Source organism: Phaethon aethereus (genome assembly GCF_964289735.1).
Source record: "Phaethon aethereus genome assembly, contig: HAP1_SCAFFOLD_149, whole genome shotgun sequence".
Taxonomy (NCBI): Eukaryota; Metazoa; Chordata; class Aves; order Phaethontiformes; family Phaethontidae; genus Phaethon; species Phaethon aethereus.
In genome coordinates, this window is record NW_028114053.1 from 197549 (window position 1) to 217330 (window position 19782).

The 19782-nt window shown below is 49.6% G+C and overlaps 1 protein-coding gene and 1 pseudogene across 2 annotated transcripts in view; both read left to right on the forward strand.

The window, feature by feature from the left end:
- The window catches only part of LOC309416324 (E3 ubiquitin-protein ligase RBBP6-like), a 99685-nt pseudogene that overhangs the window by 46149 nt on the left and 33754 nt on the right, over positions 1 to 19782 (forward strand). The gene's annotated exons all lie outside the window — the stretch shown is intronic.
- Positions 558 to 1490, forward strand: LOC309416318 (olfactory receptor 14J1-like; the record flags this gene model as incomplete). Its single annotated transcript, XM_082015883.1, has 1 exon — positions 558 to 1490. The coding sequence occupies one exon, from the start codon at positions 558 to 560 to the stop codon at positions 1488 to 1490; it is 933 nt and encodes a 310-aa protein (XP_081872009.1).

Below are 19782 nucleotides of genomic sequence, written 5' to 3' on the forward strand. Positions count from 1 at the left end.
TCCCCCAGCTCCAGGCTGCCAGCACAGCACAGCTGAGCACAGGGCAGACGGGCAGAGCAGCTCTCCTCTCTCTGCACTACGGCACCGTCCCTTTGCCGCTCAGGACCCACAAGATTTCACATGGAGGGCATTGGAAACGTCAGGGATTTCAACCACCCAAAAGCCCTCCTAAATGTGGCAAGAGAAACTAGAACCAAACAGACAGAACCAAATCCCCTCAGCTCTGCTCTGCAGTTGGGCGAATGGAAAATGCCGAGAAGCGGTTTGATATATCACGAGTACGTTTCACTGGAGGTCACCTGCGTCCCTAGTTCCGTCTTGCTGCACAGCAAGAAGGGCTCCTCAGGAGCCCATTGCAGAGCCCGTGCTCCCAATGGCCCCCTCAGGCAGCAAAACCAGGAGCTGCAGTGAGGCAGCGGCAGAGAGGTCTTCCTGAAAAGAGAGAGCCTGAACGTGGGGGTGCAAGGAGACATGGAATAGTTTTTGCTCGGAGAAGTCTGGCCTAACTCAGCACTGCCTTTTCCTGCTCCACAGATAAGCATCCCAAGGGGAAGCACATGTCCAACGGCAGCTCCATCACCCAGTTCCTCCTCCTGGCATTCGCAGAGACGCGGGAGCTGCAGCTCTTGCACTTCGGGCTCTTCCTGGGCATCTACCTGGCTGCCCTCCTGGGCAACAGCCTCGTCATCACCGCCATAGCCTGCGACCACCGCCTCCACACCCCCATGTACTTCTTCCTCCTCAACCTCTCCCTCCTCGACTTGGGCTCCATCTCCACCACTCTCCCCAAAGCCATGGCCAACTCCCTCTGGGACACCAGGGCCATCTCCTACTTGGGATGTGTTACACAGGTCTTTCTGTTTGTCTTTTTGATGTCGGCAGAGTTTTCTCTTCTCACCATCATGGCCTACGACCGCTACGTTGCCATCTGCAAACCCCTGCACTACGGGACCCTCCTGGGCAGCAGAGCTTGTGCCCACATGGCAGCAGCTGCCTGGGGCTGTGTTTTTCCCTATGCTGTGGGGCACACGGCCAGTACATTTTCACTACCCCTCTGCCACGGCAATGTTGTGGACCAGTTCTTCTGTGAAATCCCCCAGATCCTCAAGCTCTCCTGCTCAAATGCCTACCTCGGGGAAGTTGGGCTGATTGTTGTCAGTGTCTGTTTAGGACTGGGGTGTTTTGTTTCCATCATGGTGTCCTACGTGCAGATCTTCAGGGTGGTGCTGAGGATCCCCTCTGAGCAGGGACGGCACAAAGCCTTTTCCACGTGCCTCCCTCACCTGGCCGTGGTCTGTCTCTTTGTCAGCACTGCCATCTTTGCCTACCTGAAGCCCCCCTCCATCTCCTCCCCAGCTCTGGACCTGGTGGTGGCAGTTCTGTACTCGGTGCTGCCTCCAGCAGTGAACCCCCTCATCTACAGCATGAGGAACCAGGAGCTGAAGGATGCCCTCAGGAAACTCACCCAATGGACGCTGTTTCCCCAATAATAGCCCGTCTCCTCTCCACATTTCCCAGAGTTTCTCTTAGGCCAGGAGTCTACTTTTTTCCCTTGTGATAATCCTACTTGTAGACATGTTTCTGGGCTTATGCTCCTTGGATTGAGGTGTGATCCAGTTGTGTCTGACCCTCGCACAACACTGTGTCAGGTGTGCCTGTCCGATAGCAGCTCTTCAATCAAAGGGCATCTCCCAGCTGCAGTGCCTGAAGGCTGGGCTCTTCCTCCAAAGGTGCTGCCAATAAAATGTCTAAGGAACTGGTCTTTAAAAGGGTCTGTTCTCCTTGCGGTGCGGGTTAAGCTCACGGTACCACTGGGTTCGATGGGAGCAAAAGTTCTGGTTTTAAAGGCTCTCGGTGCCCAGTGGCAGTGGAGATGGTGCATGGGTCAACAAGTTTCCTAGATTGCACTGGGGAGCTGAGCACCAGACACGGCACTCCAGATGTCACCTCACCAGTGCCGATTAGAGGGGAAGGGTCACCTCCCTGCATCGGCCAGCAATGCTTTTTCTAATGCAGCCCAGGAAGCTGTTGTCCTTTACCAAGACCATGCAGTGGTAGGTTATGCTCAGCTGCTTGTCCTCTGCGAATCAGAGAATCCTTGGGTTGGAAAGGACCTTCTCAGGTCATCTAGTCCAATGCCCCTGCAATAAGCAGGGACATCTCCAACTAGAGAAGGTTGCTCAGAGCCCCTTCCAACCTGACAATGAATGTTCCCAGGGATGGGGCATCTGCCAGCTCTCTGGGTAACCTGTGCGTGTCATTCACCATCCTTACTGTGAAAAATGTCTTCCTCCATCTAGTCTAAATCTACCCTCTTTTAGTTTAAAACTGTTATCCCTTGCTCTGTTGCTAGAGGCCCTGCTAAAAAGTCTGTCCCCATCTTTCTTAGAAGCCTACTTAAAGTCCTGAAAGGCTCCAATAAGGTCTCCTGGAGCCTTCTCTTCTCTAGGCTGAACAACCCCAACTGTCTCAGCGTGTCCTCGCAGCAGAGCTGTTCCAGCCCTCTGATAATCTTTGTTGCCTCCTCCTAACCTGCCCGAACAGGTCCATGTCTTTCCTGTGCTGAGGGCTCCAGAGCTGGATGCAGTGCTCCAGCTGGGGTCTCACCAGAGCGGAGCAGAGGGGCAGAATCCCCTCCCCTGGCCTGCTGGCCACGCTGCTTTGGATGCAGCCCAGGATACGGTTGGCTTTCCGGGCTACAAGTGCACATTGCCGGCTCATGTCCAGCTTTCTGTCCACCAGTATCCTCAAGTCCTTCTCGGCAGGGATGCTCACCATCCCTTCATGCCCCAGCCTGTGCTGATACTGGGGGTTGCCCCAACTCAGGTGAAGGACCCTGCACTTGACCTTGTTGAACCTCATGAGGTTCACATGGGCCCATTTCTCCAGCTTGTCCAGGTCCCTCTGGATGGCATCATGTCCCTCAGGCGTGTCAACTGCGCCACTCAGCTTGGTGTCCTCTGCAAACTCACTGAGGACACACTGGATCCCACTGTCTATGTCACTGATGAAGATATTAAAGAGTACTGGTGCCAGTATGGACCCCTGAGGGACACCACTCATCACCAATCTCCATCTGGACATTGCGCCATTGACCACTATCCGCTGGATGTGACCATCCAACCAATTCCTCATCCACCCAACAGTCCAACCATGAAATCCATATCTCTCCATTTTAGAGAGAGGGATGTTGTGGGGGACCATGTCAAAGGCCTTACAGAATCCAGATAGATGACATTGGTAGCTCTTCCCTTGGACAGTCCCCACGCCGGAGAAGTAAGTATAGCCCTGCACTAGCCAGATCACACCAGTGTCCCAGCCCCGCCAACACCTCTGTGAAACCCTCCCCTCCTCTGGCACCGGGATAAGGAACTGCAGCCAGACCGACTCCAGGGATGCCTGGATCAAGAAAGAAGCAGAAGGATGACAACACCACAGATTTAGCCTTCCTTTGCAAAACAGCCGCTCGCGTGGGTGGGGGGTGCGTGTGTGTGTGTTAAGTAGCAATTGGTCAAATCAGTTTGTACCTGAACACGTAAAAGGTGTAAGAACCGTGCGTGACACCGCATTCGGGGTGCCCCAGTCCGAACGGGACAGCTCGCGTGCAGGAATGCAACAATTCCTCCTGTAACGCTAGAGTGGGCATCCCAAGCTCTCTCCTCGGTGGGCAGGGGCCAGTTGCCAAATTTTTGTGAAAGCTCTCCATCGTGGCCACAGGGTCCCGGCCCCATTCCTTCCCTTTGCACAGGAAATTCACCTGCCCCCAAAAGGCATGGTTGGGTTGGGAAACTGTGGGGTTGGGAAACCGTTGGGATAGGAAACCAACACAGGGCTGAGAAATCATCGCTGGGATGGGAAACGGTGGTGGGGATGGGAAACCATCATTAAGGACAGGAAATCATCAGCCAGATGGGAAATAACTGAGAGGGGAAGGTGTTGTGCTATGAAAACCAAACCCTCGCGAGGTTGGCTGAAGCAGGTGCTGGCAGAATGTTCGCCATGGGGACGGAGGCTCTTTGGCCCAACAAACCCCACACTGACCAACCGCCACGGCAGGTACAGCAGCGGCTCCCGCTCCTCGCGGTGCTCCTGCCCCCCAGGTAACCCCCCGCTGGCTCTGCCCGCCGATACCTCACCCCACCACCCCTTTTTGCTTCCCCCAGCAGAGAGCTTCCCTCTGCGGCTGCTGATGGCATCGCAACTGCCCGGCGTGAGCTTCGCCATTCCAGCCATGCCGCCACCGGTCACTGCCGGCGTGTCACCCTCCGTCCTGGTGTCCTCTGAGCCTGCCCAGCTCCACCACGTCACCTCCCAGCTGGTGCAGGCCGGCGTCTGGCAGGAGGTGCCAGGGCCCCTGGGGGTCCCGGGGCATCCGGTGCAGCTCCCTGCCATGGGGCAGCCTCCCTGCGGGGTGCAGCTCCCCCCCACGCCTGCTGCCTGTCTCCCTGCCTACGGCTGGGGACGGCAGCTGGGGACGGGAGCGCTGGTGCCCCACCAGCCCGTGGGGCTGGGGCCTGGCACCGTGCTCCAGGGGCAGCTCCTGTACCCCACAGGCTCCTGCCCGCAGCACATCCCTGCCTGTCCAGACCCCCACCACCCCACAGCTCAGCACTGCGGGCAGGGCCCCCCTGTGCCCCACACCCTGCCCGCCCCAGTCCCCCCAGACCCCCGCACTCTAAGCTACGGCTCCCCACTGCCAGGGGCTGCGCTACGTTCACCGGAACAGGCGACACCGCGCTGCCGGCTGCCAGCGTCAGGGACTTGCCGCGCCCCGCGGCTCCCGGCAGCACCAGGCCGCACGCCCCTGCAGTGCCCCAGGGCAGCCCTGGGAGGCCCCGGGACGGGACGAGGACGCGGAGCGGTGCGGGCAGGCGTAAGGCGGGGCAGGCGCACGCACCGCTCTGGCATGGGGGGAGCCCCTTCTGCCCGCCATGAGGGCGGCGGCCCCGGGCCCGCCCAGCGCCGCTTCCGCCATCACCCCGCGCCCCCACCGGCCCCGCCCCCGCAGAGGAGGCCGCGCCCCCTGCCCGGCAGAGGCTGCAGCCGCGGCGCCACCTGGCGGTTCCTGCGAGGAACCACCGCCGCGGAACCCGCCCCCCCACCGCGGCCTGGTACCAACACCCCTGGAGCCGCCATGTCTACCCCGTCCCGCTGCTGACAGCCCTACAACCAGCATCGCCACCGCAGGCGGTACCGGCGTCCCCAGGAAGAGCCACCTCAACCCGGGGCCAAGGATGCCCCGCACCGACCAGAGGGCACATTTCTCAACGCCATCGAGAAATCCCCCCACTGGGGTGAGGAGTGAAGGTTGTGGGGCCGGTGCACCAACCGCCCAATCCAGAGCCCCAAGCCAGCCCCAGCGTGCCCCCCAGGGACCCTGGTCCCCTGCCAGCAGCCCCGAGACCCCACCTCATGGCAGGAAGGAGTCGGCACCGGCAGAGGCATTGAGCAGCAAGGCACGCACTGGTGCACGTCCCAAACCAAGGCAGCCCAGCTGGCTGCGCCTGTCCCCCACGGGGGGCCAAACCCCACGCCAGGGGCTGCCAGAGCAGCTGCACATGCCGCCGCACGTGCCGCAGCCTCCCGCCGACTCCCTGCTATCCCTCAGGCCCTGGCGGGGCCTCACCACTGCGCCCATCCCACCGCAGGAGCAGGAGGACTCGGTGCCCATCACAGACGAGCAGCAGCCCGAGCGGGAGCGCATGACCAGGCTGGCCCAGGAGGGGCGGGAGCGGGCGGCCCTGCAGATGTCACTGGGCCAGCTGCAGTTTTTTGTGCAGAGGGAGGCTGACATGGAGACAGCCAACGAGTACGGCTACCCCTAACCCACTGCTCCAGCATGGTTCCCCATAGCCCCCACATGCAGAAAAGAACCAGAGACAGAGACCTGCACCCACCTGCTCCAGCCCCCACCCTCTCCCAGAACCCCATCTCTTCCTTAATTCCAGCCCCCACCCTCTCCCAGAACCCCATTTCTTCCTTAATTCATTACACAAGTTGGGTTTAATTCATTACACAATACTGGAGTTTGTGTTTTCCCTCATGACGAGGATTTCGGTAACAATTCGTTCCAATTTGGGCTCTTGTAGGAGATTAATTTGCTTTATGGTCACTCAAAACAACAGGGAAAACCATTAACTTGAGTAGTCTTGTTCATGCACGTTTTGGAAGCAGGAAGTGATTTTGTTACTGTGAAAACACATAAAAACAGCTGGTAATGCTTTAGTAATTATATGATTTGTGACCATTATTTCAGCAACTGCTGTTATTCTGGACTTGACTGCATAAAAGAGAGAAAACACAGACGTACATTACGTATAAAACGCCGTACTGAAAAGATCATTAAGGTTACAGAAACAAAAAAAAATACAACCGTAGCACTTCCTAGCTTATTCAATTTTGATTTTGCAATTTGAAAAATACATTCCCTAACACAGTTTAGATTGGCAATTACTTTGTGGGTTTGAAAAAACTAATCCATTGTATGGCATTTTATGGATACATCCTGGGCTCTAAGCAGAGCTTAGGGCTTTTAGACCCCATATAGACCTCTACCTAAGGGCAGTTACAAAGTGCCTCTGTCTAGTCCTGCTCTCGACGTGGCACGAAAGAGACCACCCCTCCGCTCCCATTCCTGGGTTTCTAGCCACATTTTCAGGCAGGGTTTGTATAGGTTCAAGACCGCTTGCCTTGGAAAAGGAAAGGAATGTGAAGAGGCCACTTTAAATCGGCCACTACAGGGACTGTCAAAGCTAACGCCGCTTTCCTTCTGACATCTTCAGGAACCAATGTGGACATGCCTGTAGTCCTACAGGCCCCGGTGCTACGTTACACGTGGCACAGCACAATTTAAAGGTTACAAATGACCCTGCTGTTTTGTTAAGTTGTCTTGGTGTTTTTCATTCTTGCTGAAAACAACTTATCCATGCCCGTGCTTTGTCAAAGTCCAATTTCACAAAATGTCATGCTTGGATATATCGCTAGAAGTCACATCTAGTTGCTGGTTCATTGCTTTGGCATTGTATCTACAGACATGGTAAGAGTTAATTAAGCTAACAGGTGCCTACTGGCTATGTTAATTAACGCACTTCAAAGGGCAAAGCCCGCTGCGTAGTCTTGTTGGGAATTTGCCTTTGGAGAAATGGCTGTTTGTTTCTTTACTGTTTTAGCCATGGGCTAATCATATTGCCTGTTTCCACGGTGCTCAACTTCCCTGTCTAAAAGCTCCTTTTTCAGCACCAACCTCCTCTTCACCTGCTCATAAGTTCACACAGTGAACTTTCTCCTGTTTGCCTGTGTCTCACCGCAGCAGGAGCCCAGAGGGAATGCAGCCCTCTCGGCAGCAAGGCGCGTCCTGCCGACCTGCCCGGGGCTGCTCACCCGGGCTCCCGTTACAGGCAGCGGAGAATAAAAGCCACCGCCGGGGTGTTGGCAACCGTCCGGCAGACTCCAGATGTGGGGCAGGCAAGGGAAGTCTGGCTGATCCGTTGGCTACGTGTAAACTGAAGCCTACACTGCAGATCCTTGAAGTGCGGTGAGCTGAACCCCCCACCAGTCCCAGCTGCGACGCAGACGCAGCGGGTTCTATCACCTTCTCACAAATTTATGTGCCTTAAGTCACCTGTACTTGGACACACTGTCACAGAGAGACACACGCACACAGACAGCGTCCTGTATTTTCTGAGAGACTCAGCGCCATTGCCCAACGCGTAAAGAGAAACAGTGCAACAGGTACTGAACTGGCCAAAGGAGGGAGCGAGACGTCAGACATCCTGAACGTCGGATTAAGGGCCAACTCTCTCAAGCCAGGGGTGCCCTAATGGGAAGGGGAATGTTCCTTTGCCATGCGTTAGATCAGTGCATGGCTTTCCATGCATCGTTAGCACTTTGCTTACCTGGGGATAGAAGATGATTAAGGGAAAAATAAAGCAGGGAATAATTGCCCTCCTGTCATGTCAAATGCCTAGAACTATGTTTCCCACTGGGCTCCACGCTTGGTCTGACAGTGCTAAATTGTGCAGCTAAAACATTAGTAATGTCATCTTATTTCAGGCCAGGCTCCCATTAAGCAGTAGTCTTAAGGCAAACTTCTGCCTGCAAGAACAGACTTTCATCTGTTTTGATGTTTTTAAACAGAAAGCTAGAAAACAGCCCATGATCCCTTTGCTGCTGCTGCAAAGATGCTATGGTTGACTTTCCTTCAGCCTGCAAGGCTGGCACTCTGTCACAAAAGGCAAATCTCACAGCTTGCTCCACCATTCTTAAATGCTAGGGAAGCTAAAGTTATTTTCACACTTACCGAAGGATGGACTTCTACGTATCCATGGGCGACTTTACCAGCAATGTGCAAAGGAAAATTAACCAGATGCTCTTATAAAAATGCCTTTTGTGGGGAAACCCACAGAACAAGGAAATCCAAAGAGACGACATGTTTCTTTCACAACATCCCTCCAGTAGAAACAGCTATTTTACATAGAGAGGAGGGCAACAGGACAATAGATTAGGTTACTCTTTTTTCTACAGTTTCTTGTGTCTATTTTTTGCTCTGTTTTGCCAGTAACTAAAAGAATTGGAAACTTGGTCAGGAAAGTGCCAATTGGTCTTTAACTGTCAATGCTTCTGTTCCCCCATTAAAGCTTGCTGAAAATCCACCTTAGCTGTGGCAGTTCTATTCCGACAAACCACAGTCACAGCTCCTGAGTTCAGGAGCGTACACAAAGTGTTTTGAATTTTGCATTTCACCACAAAACTAATTGCTTTTCTAGCACACATTAAGTGTCAACTTAGACAGTCATGTGTCTTCATTATGCAGGTTAAAAAAAAAAGATGCTTCCCCTCAAAAGAAGAGAAATGTCAGTAAATTCTGGAGATTAACCTCACAGTTTCTAGGACTTCCGAGAAGCTCTCCCAGTCCGCATTTTAGCAGTTGCACTGGTTGAACCAGCAAACTGAGGAAATTGCAGACCCCACTGCCACACACGATCATGTGTGGGGAACTGAACCACTGCAGGTTAAATCCCAAAAGCTGTCCACACCCGGTGGGATAGAGACACCCCCTTATTAGCTGAAGCTGTTGACAGAAGCTTTACCAAAGTCATGGTATCTTACTGGCATTTTTGTTTAAAAATCAACTCCGTTATTAAGGAACAGCCAAAGAACACATCGATACAGAAGCCAACTAGTAGTAAAAACCTCCACTTACTTGCTACATGTGTGGCCAGCCAGGGTCTGTCTGGCAAATACAATACAGAAAAAGCCAAAGAAAAGAAAACGCGAACTGCAGCACAGACTTGCTCTCTCATTTTTGCAACGATAGGTCACTATTTTGCAGACTCTAGGCATCCAGGAGGATAAAGGACATCCCCATCACATCTGCAGGCTCTTGGACGGGAATGCCCACACCACGAGGGTCTTCCTGGAGTGAGCCTGCTATGCTATGCAGGACACTTATGCCTGCCTTCTCGCCCTCTGTGACACCGTTCCTGTTACATCACAATGGCAGCCGTTCTGGGTTGGTTTGCGAGTTTATGCACAGCAACCTCGTCCTCTGCATGGGGTTTGCGTGGCAAGGTTGTGGCAGCAGGGCTGCAGGGGTGGCTTCTGTGAGAAGCTGCTAGAAGCTTCCCCTGTGTCCCATAGAGCCCGCGCCCGGCGGGGCCAAGCCAGGCAGCAACGGGGGCAGCACCTCTGGGATAACATATTTCAGAAGGGGACAAAACCGGCACGTGGCATTTGCAGCTGGAGAGAGGAGAACATGTGAAAACAGCCCTGCAGACACCAAGGTCCGTGCGGAAGGAGGGGCAGGAGGTGCTCCCGGCACCGCAGCAGAGGTTCCCCTGCAGCCCCTGGTGAAGACCATGGTGAGGCAGGCTGTGCCCCTGCAGCCATGCAGCTCCACGCTGGAGCAGATCTCCACCTGCAGCCCGGGGAGGACCCCCCGCCGGGGCAGGGGGATGCCCGAAGGAGGCCGTAACCCCGTGGGACACCCGCGCTGCAGCAGGATCCTGGCAGGACCTGCGGAAAAGACATCCGGAGCAAAGCTGAGCCCGTGTGCTAGTGCACATCCCAGCCCTTTGCCTTGTACCTGGGCCACTCTAAATTGCCTGACTAGCCTCGGCCTCTGAACAAAGGGTTTGGCAGAGAGAGGCCCTCAGCCGTACCAGGCGCTCTTGTGTAGACGAGGAGGAGAATGGCACTGAGGGTATCAGGGACGCAATCACCTGAACAAGGTACAGGACATGAACAGAACTAATCAATTATCTCCAGACAATCCTGGCAGCGGTACCGTCAAAACCTTCAGAAATCACCTGCCTGCATTGTGGAAACTCACTGATGCCTAAAGACAGTCATCTCCCAGTCCTATAAAGAGTGGTCCCAAGTGCGACCCTTTGAGCTCTCCTGGACCGCAGCGGGCTGCAACCTGCACCTCCCTCTGAGGGGGACGCCTCTCAGAGCCCGTGAACCCTCAAGTTCACGATCAGCTCAGAGGCTCGACTGTGCAGCCATTGAGCGACGCAAAGCATTTGATGTGAGTATTTGACTGAATTCCAGGGGGATATTGAATAGGTACCTTGGTGCATCTCTATCTCTTTTCTCTAGATCTCTTTATGGGTCTCTGTCTCTACACCTATAGGTGTGTGTGTGATTAAGGACTTCTAAGTTTCAGTGGATTATGCTGCTAAGTTTTACATGATTTGATACTGTGACTTATCTCGGCATTGTTAGTGAATGTGATTGCTGCTATTTTGTATTGGATAAATTGCCATCTTTAAGTTACAGGAAGCACAAAATCATAGTCTGTATCACTACACCAGAATCCCCGATACCCTGTCCCTTTAGTCATAAACTGTTGACCAAATCTGGGAATAGGAGTGGATTCAGTCGCACCTAGACTCCTCTCTGAAAAGGACTTTAGAAAGCATGGGGGTCCTCTCTGAACCTCGTGACTCAATGGGAGGGTCTCTCCTACTTTCCCTCCTCAAATATACACATTAACTCGATTTGATAGACGAGTAAATCATTCCAGTTTAATTGTTCTATCTGCACAGCTTTTCCACGTTGAATAAGGAATAGAGTGGACCTTGCCATCGCCTTCTGTTAAGTCATCCTTTTTACAAATCTAGATTAAAATCATGCGCTTTCTGGTATCTTTGGTGGTGATTCTTCAAGTAGCCTAAATTATCCATTCGTGACAGCCCAGGAAGCAGGGAGGGATGGGGGGGATATGTTTTAAGATTTCGTCTTATTTCTCATTATCCTACTCTGATTTTGGTTGGCAAGAATTTAAAATAATTTTCCCAAGTTGAGGCTGTTTTAGCCTGTGATTGTAATTGCTGAATGACCTCTCCCTGTCCTCTGCTCTGAGTTGGTTTCATTTGTATGGTCTTTCTTTGCCTTTTCCTCCACGACTGGTCTAGTTTCTGGGTGATCTTCTGTCACTTTTGGATGAATTTTCTGTGGGGTACCAAGAGTCTTCTCATCCTTTTGAGAGGAAGATGTTTAAACATTGTCTGTCTTTGGCATGTCCTCCTTCACTTGTTTCACAGGAGGTTCCATTTGAGGAGATTTTTCACGCTCGCTGTCCACCTTCACTTGGGAAGCTTTAGCTCGTTTTCTTATATTGTCTTTCTGAGGAGGAACAGCCACTTCTACTTCCCGCTTTGTCTTGCCAGGTTTTGCTTTTCGCTCATCCTTCTCTTTCTTCTTTTTAGACCCTGGCTTGAAAGCCATAGAATCTGCTCCCAAATGCTCATCCCTCATCTCAGGGGTGGCATCATCTCTGCTTGGGAGCATGAACAATGAGTCCCTTTGAACGACTTCTCCTGTAACTGGCTCTCTTGGTTTTCTCGCACCTTCTAGCAACTCAGCATTGAGAAAGCCTTCATTCACATCCTCTTTCCTTCTCTCCTGGTGTTTTTTAGGTTTATTTCCTTTCTCATCTCCACGTGGATTTTGCATCTCCCTCTCTTTGTTGCCACGGCTCTCTCTTCCGGAAGGTTGTTCAGGGTAATTTCCAGCTCTATTACAGCTGCGCTGCATATGCCCCACAGGATAATCCTCCCTATGTCCCCGAGCATATGGCGAATACTCTCGTCTGGTCCCAGGTGGACCAAAGCAGCCTGGAGAAAAGTTCCCTCTCTTTACTGGAGGATGAAGTTGAGCACCAACACCATTGCCCTTGTAAAACTTTTCACACCACTCTCTGTAGTTCCTTTCCCATTCTCCGTATCCTTGCTCTCCAAATGGATCTCCAAAGTCATTAGATCTGCCATCGGAAGCTTTCATATCATACGGTGGAACTTGTCTGTATCAGTTAAAATACTCCCTTCCTCCTTCCCCTTGAGATATAGTCCATTTCCTGGGAGATTGGCCTCGGACTACTGGAGACCTTGACCGTGAATGGTGTCTTCTGTGTGGGGGTGACTTTGACCTCGACCGGTGATAACCATGTGGCCTTGACCAGGAATGACAGTTCTTGTGACTCTTCCCTTTGCCTCTGCTTGGATATGGTGGTGATCGTGAGTAGGAGCGAGAATGGGAACGACTAAATGATCGAGAGTACGAGCAAGAGTAGGAAGAACCTGTTCTTGACTTGGAGTAGGTATGCGAACTTGTAGAGGAAGATGAAGTACTATAGGGAGAGTTGGACCTTAAAAAAAACACAACACAAAAAAATTGATCAAGTTAATTCAAAACAGTTACTCTCCCCAGCTTTTTTCCTCCCAGATTTCCTTTGGCTATTGATTGATTTAAGGTGCTGTATACTGGCCTCTACTGGGACATGAACGTGCACATTTTTCACTCCTCAACCACTACACGCAGTGCAAATCCCTTTTGTTGCAGTCAGATGCAAAAAGAGCAAGTCTTCATGGCTACCGTGCAGTATCAAACATCGAGAGAACACGATGTAGCATTAATACAGTAAAGATCAATGTTAAAATGCTGCTTGGACTATTTAACTTCACTACTTCTTTGCAATTTGTATGGGATGCAAAATTCTTAGGTCCAGTTGTCTTTAATCAACACTTCTGGCCAGATGTGCTAGCAAAATCTTACACATACCTCTAGCTCTAACCAGGGATAGTGACTGCATTTCAAGAGAAATCATCTCGAAAAGCTTCTGAACTCAGCCTCGACTAGGATGACTCAATGCCATTACTCTAGGACAGATACTGGCAGCATGAGCAAGAGAGAGCTTTTCAGCACTCCTGCCCAAGTGACTTTTGGGGATAGAAAACATCAGCTACCCTGAGGTTTTTCTTCACAAGGAGTTCTTTTATTATTTTTTAAAGAACCCTTTCGCATCATTCCGCAGACGTTCATGAGCATCTTCCCTCCTCTATAAGTCCTTCAGCAATTCAAGATTTCCTTACAAACAAGTCTGATTCATGAGACAAATTTTACAAGCTCAAAACCATACTAGCATAAGCCACCAGTTTGCAGTCCAGCTTGAAATCTCTCTGTGTACCCACATGTGGTAAACAGAAGAGGAGATGAAGACAACATCTCTCACAGATCTCCTCCAAAGTGCTTTGAGGAAATGGTTACAAGCAGAATAGGGAGATGCAGAAAATCCAGCAACTACACCTCTTCAATTTCTGGCCTCCTCAAGGCTGTCAGGCGGTGAAGGATGCCATTACAGAGAAGCTTTACTAAAAGAGAAACCTGTTCCTGAACAGCTGTTGCCAAATTATAACTGCCAGTCAACTGTAATCTCTGCCCTATTTAAGCTAGGAATGCACACATGAAACTCCTGTCGCTGCTAATCCCTGGGATCATCCCATCCGTCTAGCAACAGAGCGGTGGAGTGGAATGCCTCCTGATTCTTCCAGACAATCTGCTTCTCCATAATGGACATGTAAAGCACGTACCTGGAAACCAAACGCTCCTTTCGAGACTTGTTATATTCCATCACTTCCTTAGCAAACTCATCCTTTGTAAACTCATCAGGTTTGGACTTTTTCTTTTCCCTGTGAAAACAAGTTTGACCTTTACTACCATTGTAGTTTGACCTTCGTTACCAAAAGACATCAAGAAACACAACATGGCCACTAGGAGAAAATGCCTACTGCATGCAAATGCAAAAGGTGAACAGCTAACATCGAAGGAAGACCAGCTTAGAATACCTACAACTTTTAGCCAATATTTTAGAACTACATTTGTCTTGTCTCAGTTTTGCATGTTTACCCTTTGCAAAGAAAAAGGACATGACATTATGACACCGTGACAATTCTTGCATTTTGTTGATGTCAGGTGCACTGTGGTGTAACTGCAGTCTGATATGCTATTGAAATACAACAATGAAAACCAAGGCAACTTCATTGAGCCAAATACTTACTCCTCTTGCAGTCTCTGCTGTTCTCGGTAAAACTCCTCCCTTGATAAAGGAGGTGCTTGTGTCATGAGGATGGTATTTGCATGAGCCCTTGGCACTGCTGTTGCTACCCAAGCTGATGACATGTTGGCAGGAGCTGGAGGATATCCTGGAGGGGGAACAGCGTACCCAGCAGATGGAGGCTGACCAGGTGGAAAGTGAAGAGGAGACTGTGCTGGTGGTAGCCCTGAAGGAAGTGCATGGGGTGGTGGAGGGTACGAGGGAGCTGGAGGCACAGGCACGACGACGGGTGTTGATGCTGCTTCTGTTGGGGCATGAGTCCTTTGGGAACGTCCACTGCGCAGGCGTCCTCGATTTGAACTTCTGAAGAAACCCAAAAACATGTGTCACTCTTTGTCACACTCTGCCCTGATTGTAAAGAGGAAAGCCAATGAAGCGACAGCCTGGTGGCGAGCACTTCCTACCCTCAACTTCAGCATTTTTCTCCCTGCTTTCCCTTCACTTGAGACTACGCTCCCTTCTTGATCCTCATGCTTGCCTTCCAGACCCTCGCCCCCAACAGCTCCTGCAGTCTTCTCCCCTTATACTCCGCTTTGTGACCGTGGATGGAGGCTGCCTGTGCTTAAAAGACACTCCCATGTCCCATGTGCCAAGCGCCCACCGCTCCTCTGCCACTCCTTGATGTACTTACTGCTTATACTTACTACTGAAGATCACACTGCTGATCCTCAAAGTACTGCACAAATATTAACTAATCTTCTCTCAAACTTCTTTTAGCTTCTTCCACAGGCATCACCTGTGGTCTTGCCTCATGATGATGTCTTTGGCCTGTTCTTGTCCCTGAATTGTTATTTTCTTGCTTACTGAATTTGAGAGTTTTAGGAAATCTGTGGAATCATCCTGGCTTTTGTTGTGCTTTATCTTTAAGACATTATAAACACAATGCACGCTTACAACCGATCTCTAACAGAGGCGTACCAAAAGGAAGGACTAACTTGACACGGCAATAATAGATCAAACAAACGCCTCTCTCTCCCACTGAGAGAAAGCACCTTGGCTCGTTGAGATGAGAACATTGAAGAAATTCAAAATTGTCCTCAAATAACAGCCTTGACTTTTCCAAGAATTTGCTCCACCAGTATCCGCTAAGTTGTGAAATAAAGAATGTTGGAGGCTGATTTGTATTGGGGAATCAATGTCTTCAGGTCTGTTCAGCCAGTAATCAAAAGGGTGGCTTTCCACCCAATCCTTTAGTTATATTTCATTTTTAGATGTACTGCTGGTTCCCTCAAAAACTGTTCCTTTTTCAGAGTCCTCTTTTCAATCACATACTGGAGTTTTACTTTAAATACTCTACTGCAAGCACAGATCCCCTTTGTCAAAGCCAAATCAAATTAAGCCCTTTAAAAATTAATCACCGCTTCTATTCTCCACAACTATCTGGGCATACTTACTCCATTATAAATCAGCTGTTGTCTAAGTTAAGTGTTACGGCCTCGTTGAACAGGTTATGGGTCGTAATATACCGGATTTCTGTAGAATACTTACCGTTGCCAGCCTGGTCTGCCACCAGCTGAGCCAACTGTGCTGCCTGTGATTGCATGAGCTTTTGGCGTAGGGAGAGGAAAAAGAAAAAAATCCCATTTAGTTTATCTCAAGACAGCTTTTTAAAAGAAATTCTAAAGTTATAGTGACTTACCGGTTGAGGGTACTGATTGCCCTTGGGGGCCCAGAAGACTTGGGATCGCTGGTTGCCTTAGTGCAGGAACGTGATCGCCCTTGTCAATACATGCAAACAGATAGAAATTAAGCTCCACTAAAAGGCAACAGTCACTGCATCATTTGAAAGAAAACTGACCTCTTCTTCCAACAAGCTGCTGGTTGACAGAGAAGGAAATTTCAGAAGTTCAGTAGCAGTCACCAGAGCAGCAGGAGGTAACACAGTATCAGCATCACTACAAAAAAAAAAAAAAAGTTATTATTCAAACAGCATTTTCAAGTGCTACTGGAAATAGCAAGTCCAAGGTGAGAAAAGGCTGACTACTGTAAACGGGAAAAAAAAATTTAAAAATCTTCATCAGATTTACAGATGTGAAGTTGGCCCATTCTTAATGAAGACTGGAAAGAAGTCGATTTGGACTACTGGCATGCCAAGAGAAAGCTCACTGGAAAAATATCTTCTTAAGCTAGCTGCACGTGAAAGGGTTAGAGCACATACAAGTCACACACTGAATCTCCGTTTTGGAAGACGCGAGAACTGAAATTCTATGAGGAAATGTTTATGTGCGAGTGCAGAGGCTGCCTTAGAGGTTCTTCTGAATTGCGGTTCTTTGCATTCAACGCTACAGCTGAGCCTGACAGTCTTCTGGACAGAGAGGCTATTTGCAGCCCAGGCATAAAGCTGAAAGGCCACAAGCCCTAAACAATCGTACAGATCTTTCACGTCTTTTCATGTGACTTCACCGGGCTGCAAACTCAGACTTTCATGTTTGTAAATACTTCAAAGTTACGGCGTTTCAGTGTTTATTAGCCAAGTCAGCACGCGTCACCGACTGCCCTTTGTGTTACTGAGGATGACTCTGACTTATCGTAACATTGATGGTAGAAATACCGTAGAAAAAAGTAATAGGAAAACACCTGCTCAGTTTTAGCTCTAATTGTGCTTTTACAGGTTTCATGAAACTGTTGCTTCCTCCGTACTAGAGAGAAATTAATGCACTCAAGAAGCTTTGACATAACTAGAGGGCTCCTTTAGGAATTGCTAGCCACATAAAACCAAAGGGCCCCTGGGCAAAATGTGCCTCTTTCAGGGTACAACTGGTAGCCGATGACTGATAAGGGAACTAAGCAAGAAATACTTCTGAGAAAATCCTTGCATGATCCGAGTTATCAAAGTGTCCTCACTCAAAGTAAATACAAAAACCAGAACTTCCACTAGTATCGGGAACTGTCACTACCGATAGATAAATAGCTAGTGGAGAAGCTCAACAAGAAGAAGAATCTAACTTGAGCATTTTAGTGTCCTTTATATCCCTGTTGATCTACAGATTTACTTACCAAAGAGGTCCGTCCGGCTGTTCAGCACAGAGAGACAGGGACACTGCTGGAGGGAGACCAGAGGTGACGACAGAAGACGGATTTACTGGCAGCCCAACGGCCACAGAGGACTGACCAGAGGCCAACGATGACAAAGCAGCAGCAGAATGAGGAGCCAGGGATGCTAATGGAGTCATTAGTGGGTCCTGCTGTCTGGAAACTGCTGGCCGGAGCTGAGGCTGCATGTTGTGCGCTCTTGTTTGTCTCGTTAGTGGTGGTGGAGGTGGTGGAGGTGGCGGCTGCTGCTGACGTTGCTGCTGAATCTGCTCTCTGTAGCCAGTTCCATTATTGAAGTTGTTCACAGCCTAGAGGCAGAAAAACACGTACAGAAAGGCACTATGAAACTTCAGTAGATGTACGAACAAAAGCCTCCCCAGAGCAAAATTACTTGTGTGTTCCTGTAAACATTATCAATCCTAAAATCAATCAACATACAGGTATAGGAAGACATCAGGTGAAACACTGACCCTAACGATGGGTAACGCAGAGTATCTCTATTTACAGTACCTCAGCGTTAACACCAAATTTGAAAGTGAGGCAATCACGTTAAGCAAAAGTGTGACCTGAATTTGCCAGATTCTCTCTAAAGAGTTGTAAGCTTCTCTAACACCAGATAACGTCTCTGAAAAGTAAATTTAGCCTTATTCCATTTAGCCTTGGTTAATGAGATGTAAACAAGTATTTTCTTCCCTTTCAGCTTTTCGCAAATAGACCTGTCTAACAAACAGTTTACATAAATGTCAGCATGTCACCTGGCGTAACAACTTGTTGGCAGTTAAAGCATCGGGAGAAACGTCTGTTTGATGACACGTTGGGCATGTATGTTCCTCAGATTCCAGTAACGCTGTTCTAATACCTGTGAATAATGAGAACCGTCAAAAGAGTTTTCAGCAAAACTAAGGAAAATGTTGGGGTTCTAATCAATTATAAAAACACGTATATGATTAATGGGTGAATACAGTCTTGAACTGAGAGCCTGAAGCGGTAAATGTCCAATAGTGTAAAAAATGTCCAGTATGCAGCAAATAACTAAGCAGTGTTGATATTTCACTGTTGTTACTTGGAAGCTGTAGAGTAGGCTGTGTCTTGATGTTTGGACTGGTCTTTCCACTGTGCAGGACAGTGAGAAGTCACCAACCTCAAGGTTGATGAATAAAACACATCTCAAAAAACCGTTCATAGATTCAAGTTCTGAAGGATTTCACCAACTCTCCTGTGGAGAAGAATGTGGATTAAACGCCCAACTCTCCGTTTGTTGCAGACCACAATAAGTCACCAGAGCAGGCTATAGAATTTTGCATGAGAGAAAGGGCTGGGGACAAACTAAATGCATTCAGTATCTCATACTGTAATCACCTGCACGGTTACACATTCTTCTCAGAGTCATCCTTCCACATGTACAGAGGGTTTAACTAGACACGTAACCAGGGAAAAAAGCTTTCTGCCTTTTTTTTCTGCCCTTTGCATAAGAAGGGTCCTCTCCCATTCTGGGTATACTCAGGTATCAAATAGAACAGGTAACCAAGTAATTTCGTTCTCTCCCAGTTCTGCCTTCGGAAGGTCAGATGCCATGTTTTCAGTTAACAACCGTGGGAGTAAGACTTACATTCGTCACAGTAACTGTTTCCACAGCAGGGAGTAACAGCTGCGTCACTCATGACCTCTTTGCAAATGAGACATAACAACTCCTCCGGAATAGGAGCATCTGAGGAGGAGGAGGAGGACGGCTCCTCTGGTGAAAAGGGAGGCTTTTCCTTCTTTCCTCTAGCATACGCTGCCCTGGAGGCGGGGCGGGGAAGGAAAAACAACAAGTGAAAGATGGGCAAAGGAGAACTTTTCCAAGCTTTGGATTTCCTGCAAGGAAGGTAAAATAGATGGCATTCTTCTCACTCCACATTAGCCTTCTAAAGCGTAGGCATTTAGTTTCAACTACTTCTCTTTGGCCACCACACCAGAAGAGGGAGGGGGAACAATTTTCCTTCTGCAGAACTCTCCCATTCATGGGATCAACTAAGAGATTGGCTCAGACTAGAAAAACCATTTTTCAACATCCAGAAATCAGCTGAAATGAATCCCACCTCTCCTCTGCCAGAGGGTTAATGTAAATTGCAGGCTCAGGATCAAGTGAGACTCCGATTAAATACACTTTATGAATAAAAGAAAACTATGTCTCAGCTTCTACAAAAGGAGATCCATGACAGCCACAAACAGAAGTGCTATCAAGTGCATTTCTTCTCAGACACTCTTGTCACCACACAGTAGGATTTTCTTAGGGTAAAGCAAAACAGGAAAACATCCGTCTGGTTCACACATGAGATTTGATCAAAGCCAGAGGGGGAGGAAATCTCAGT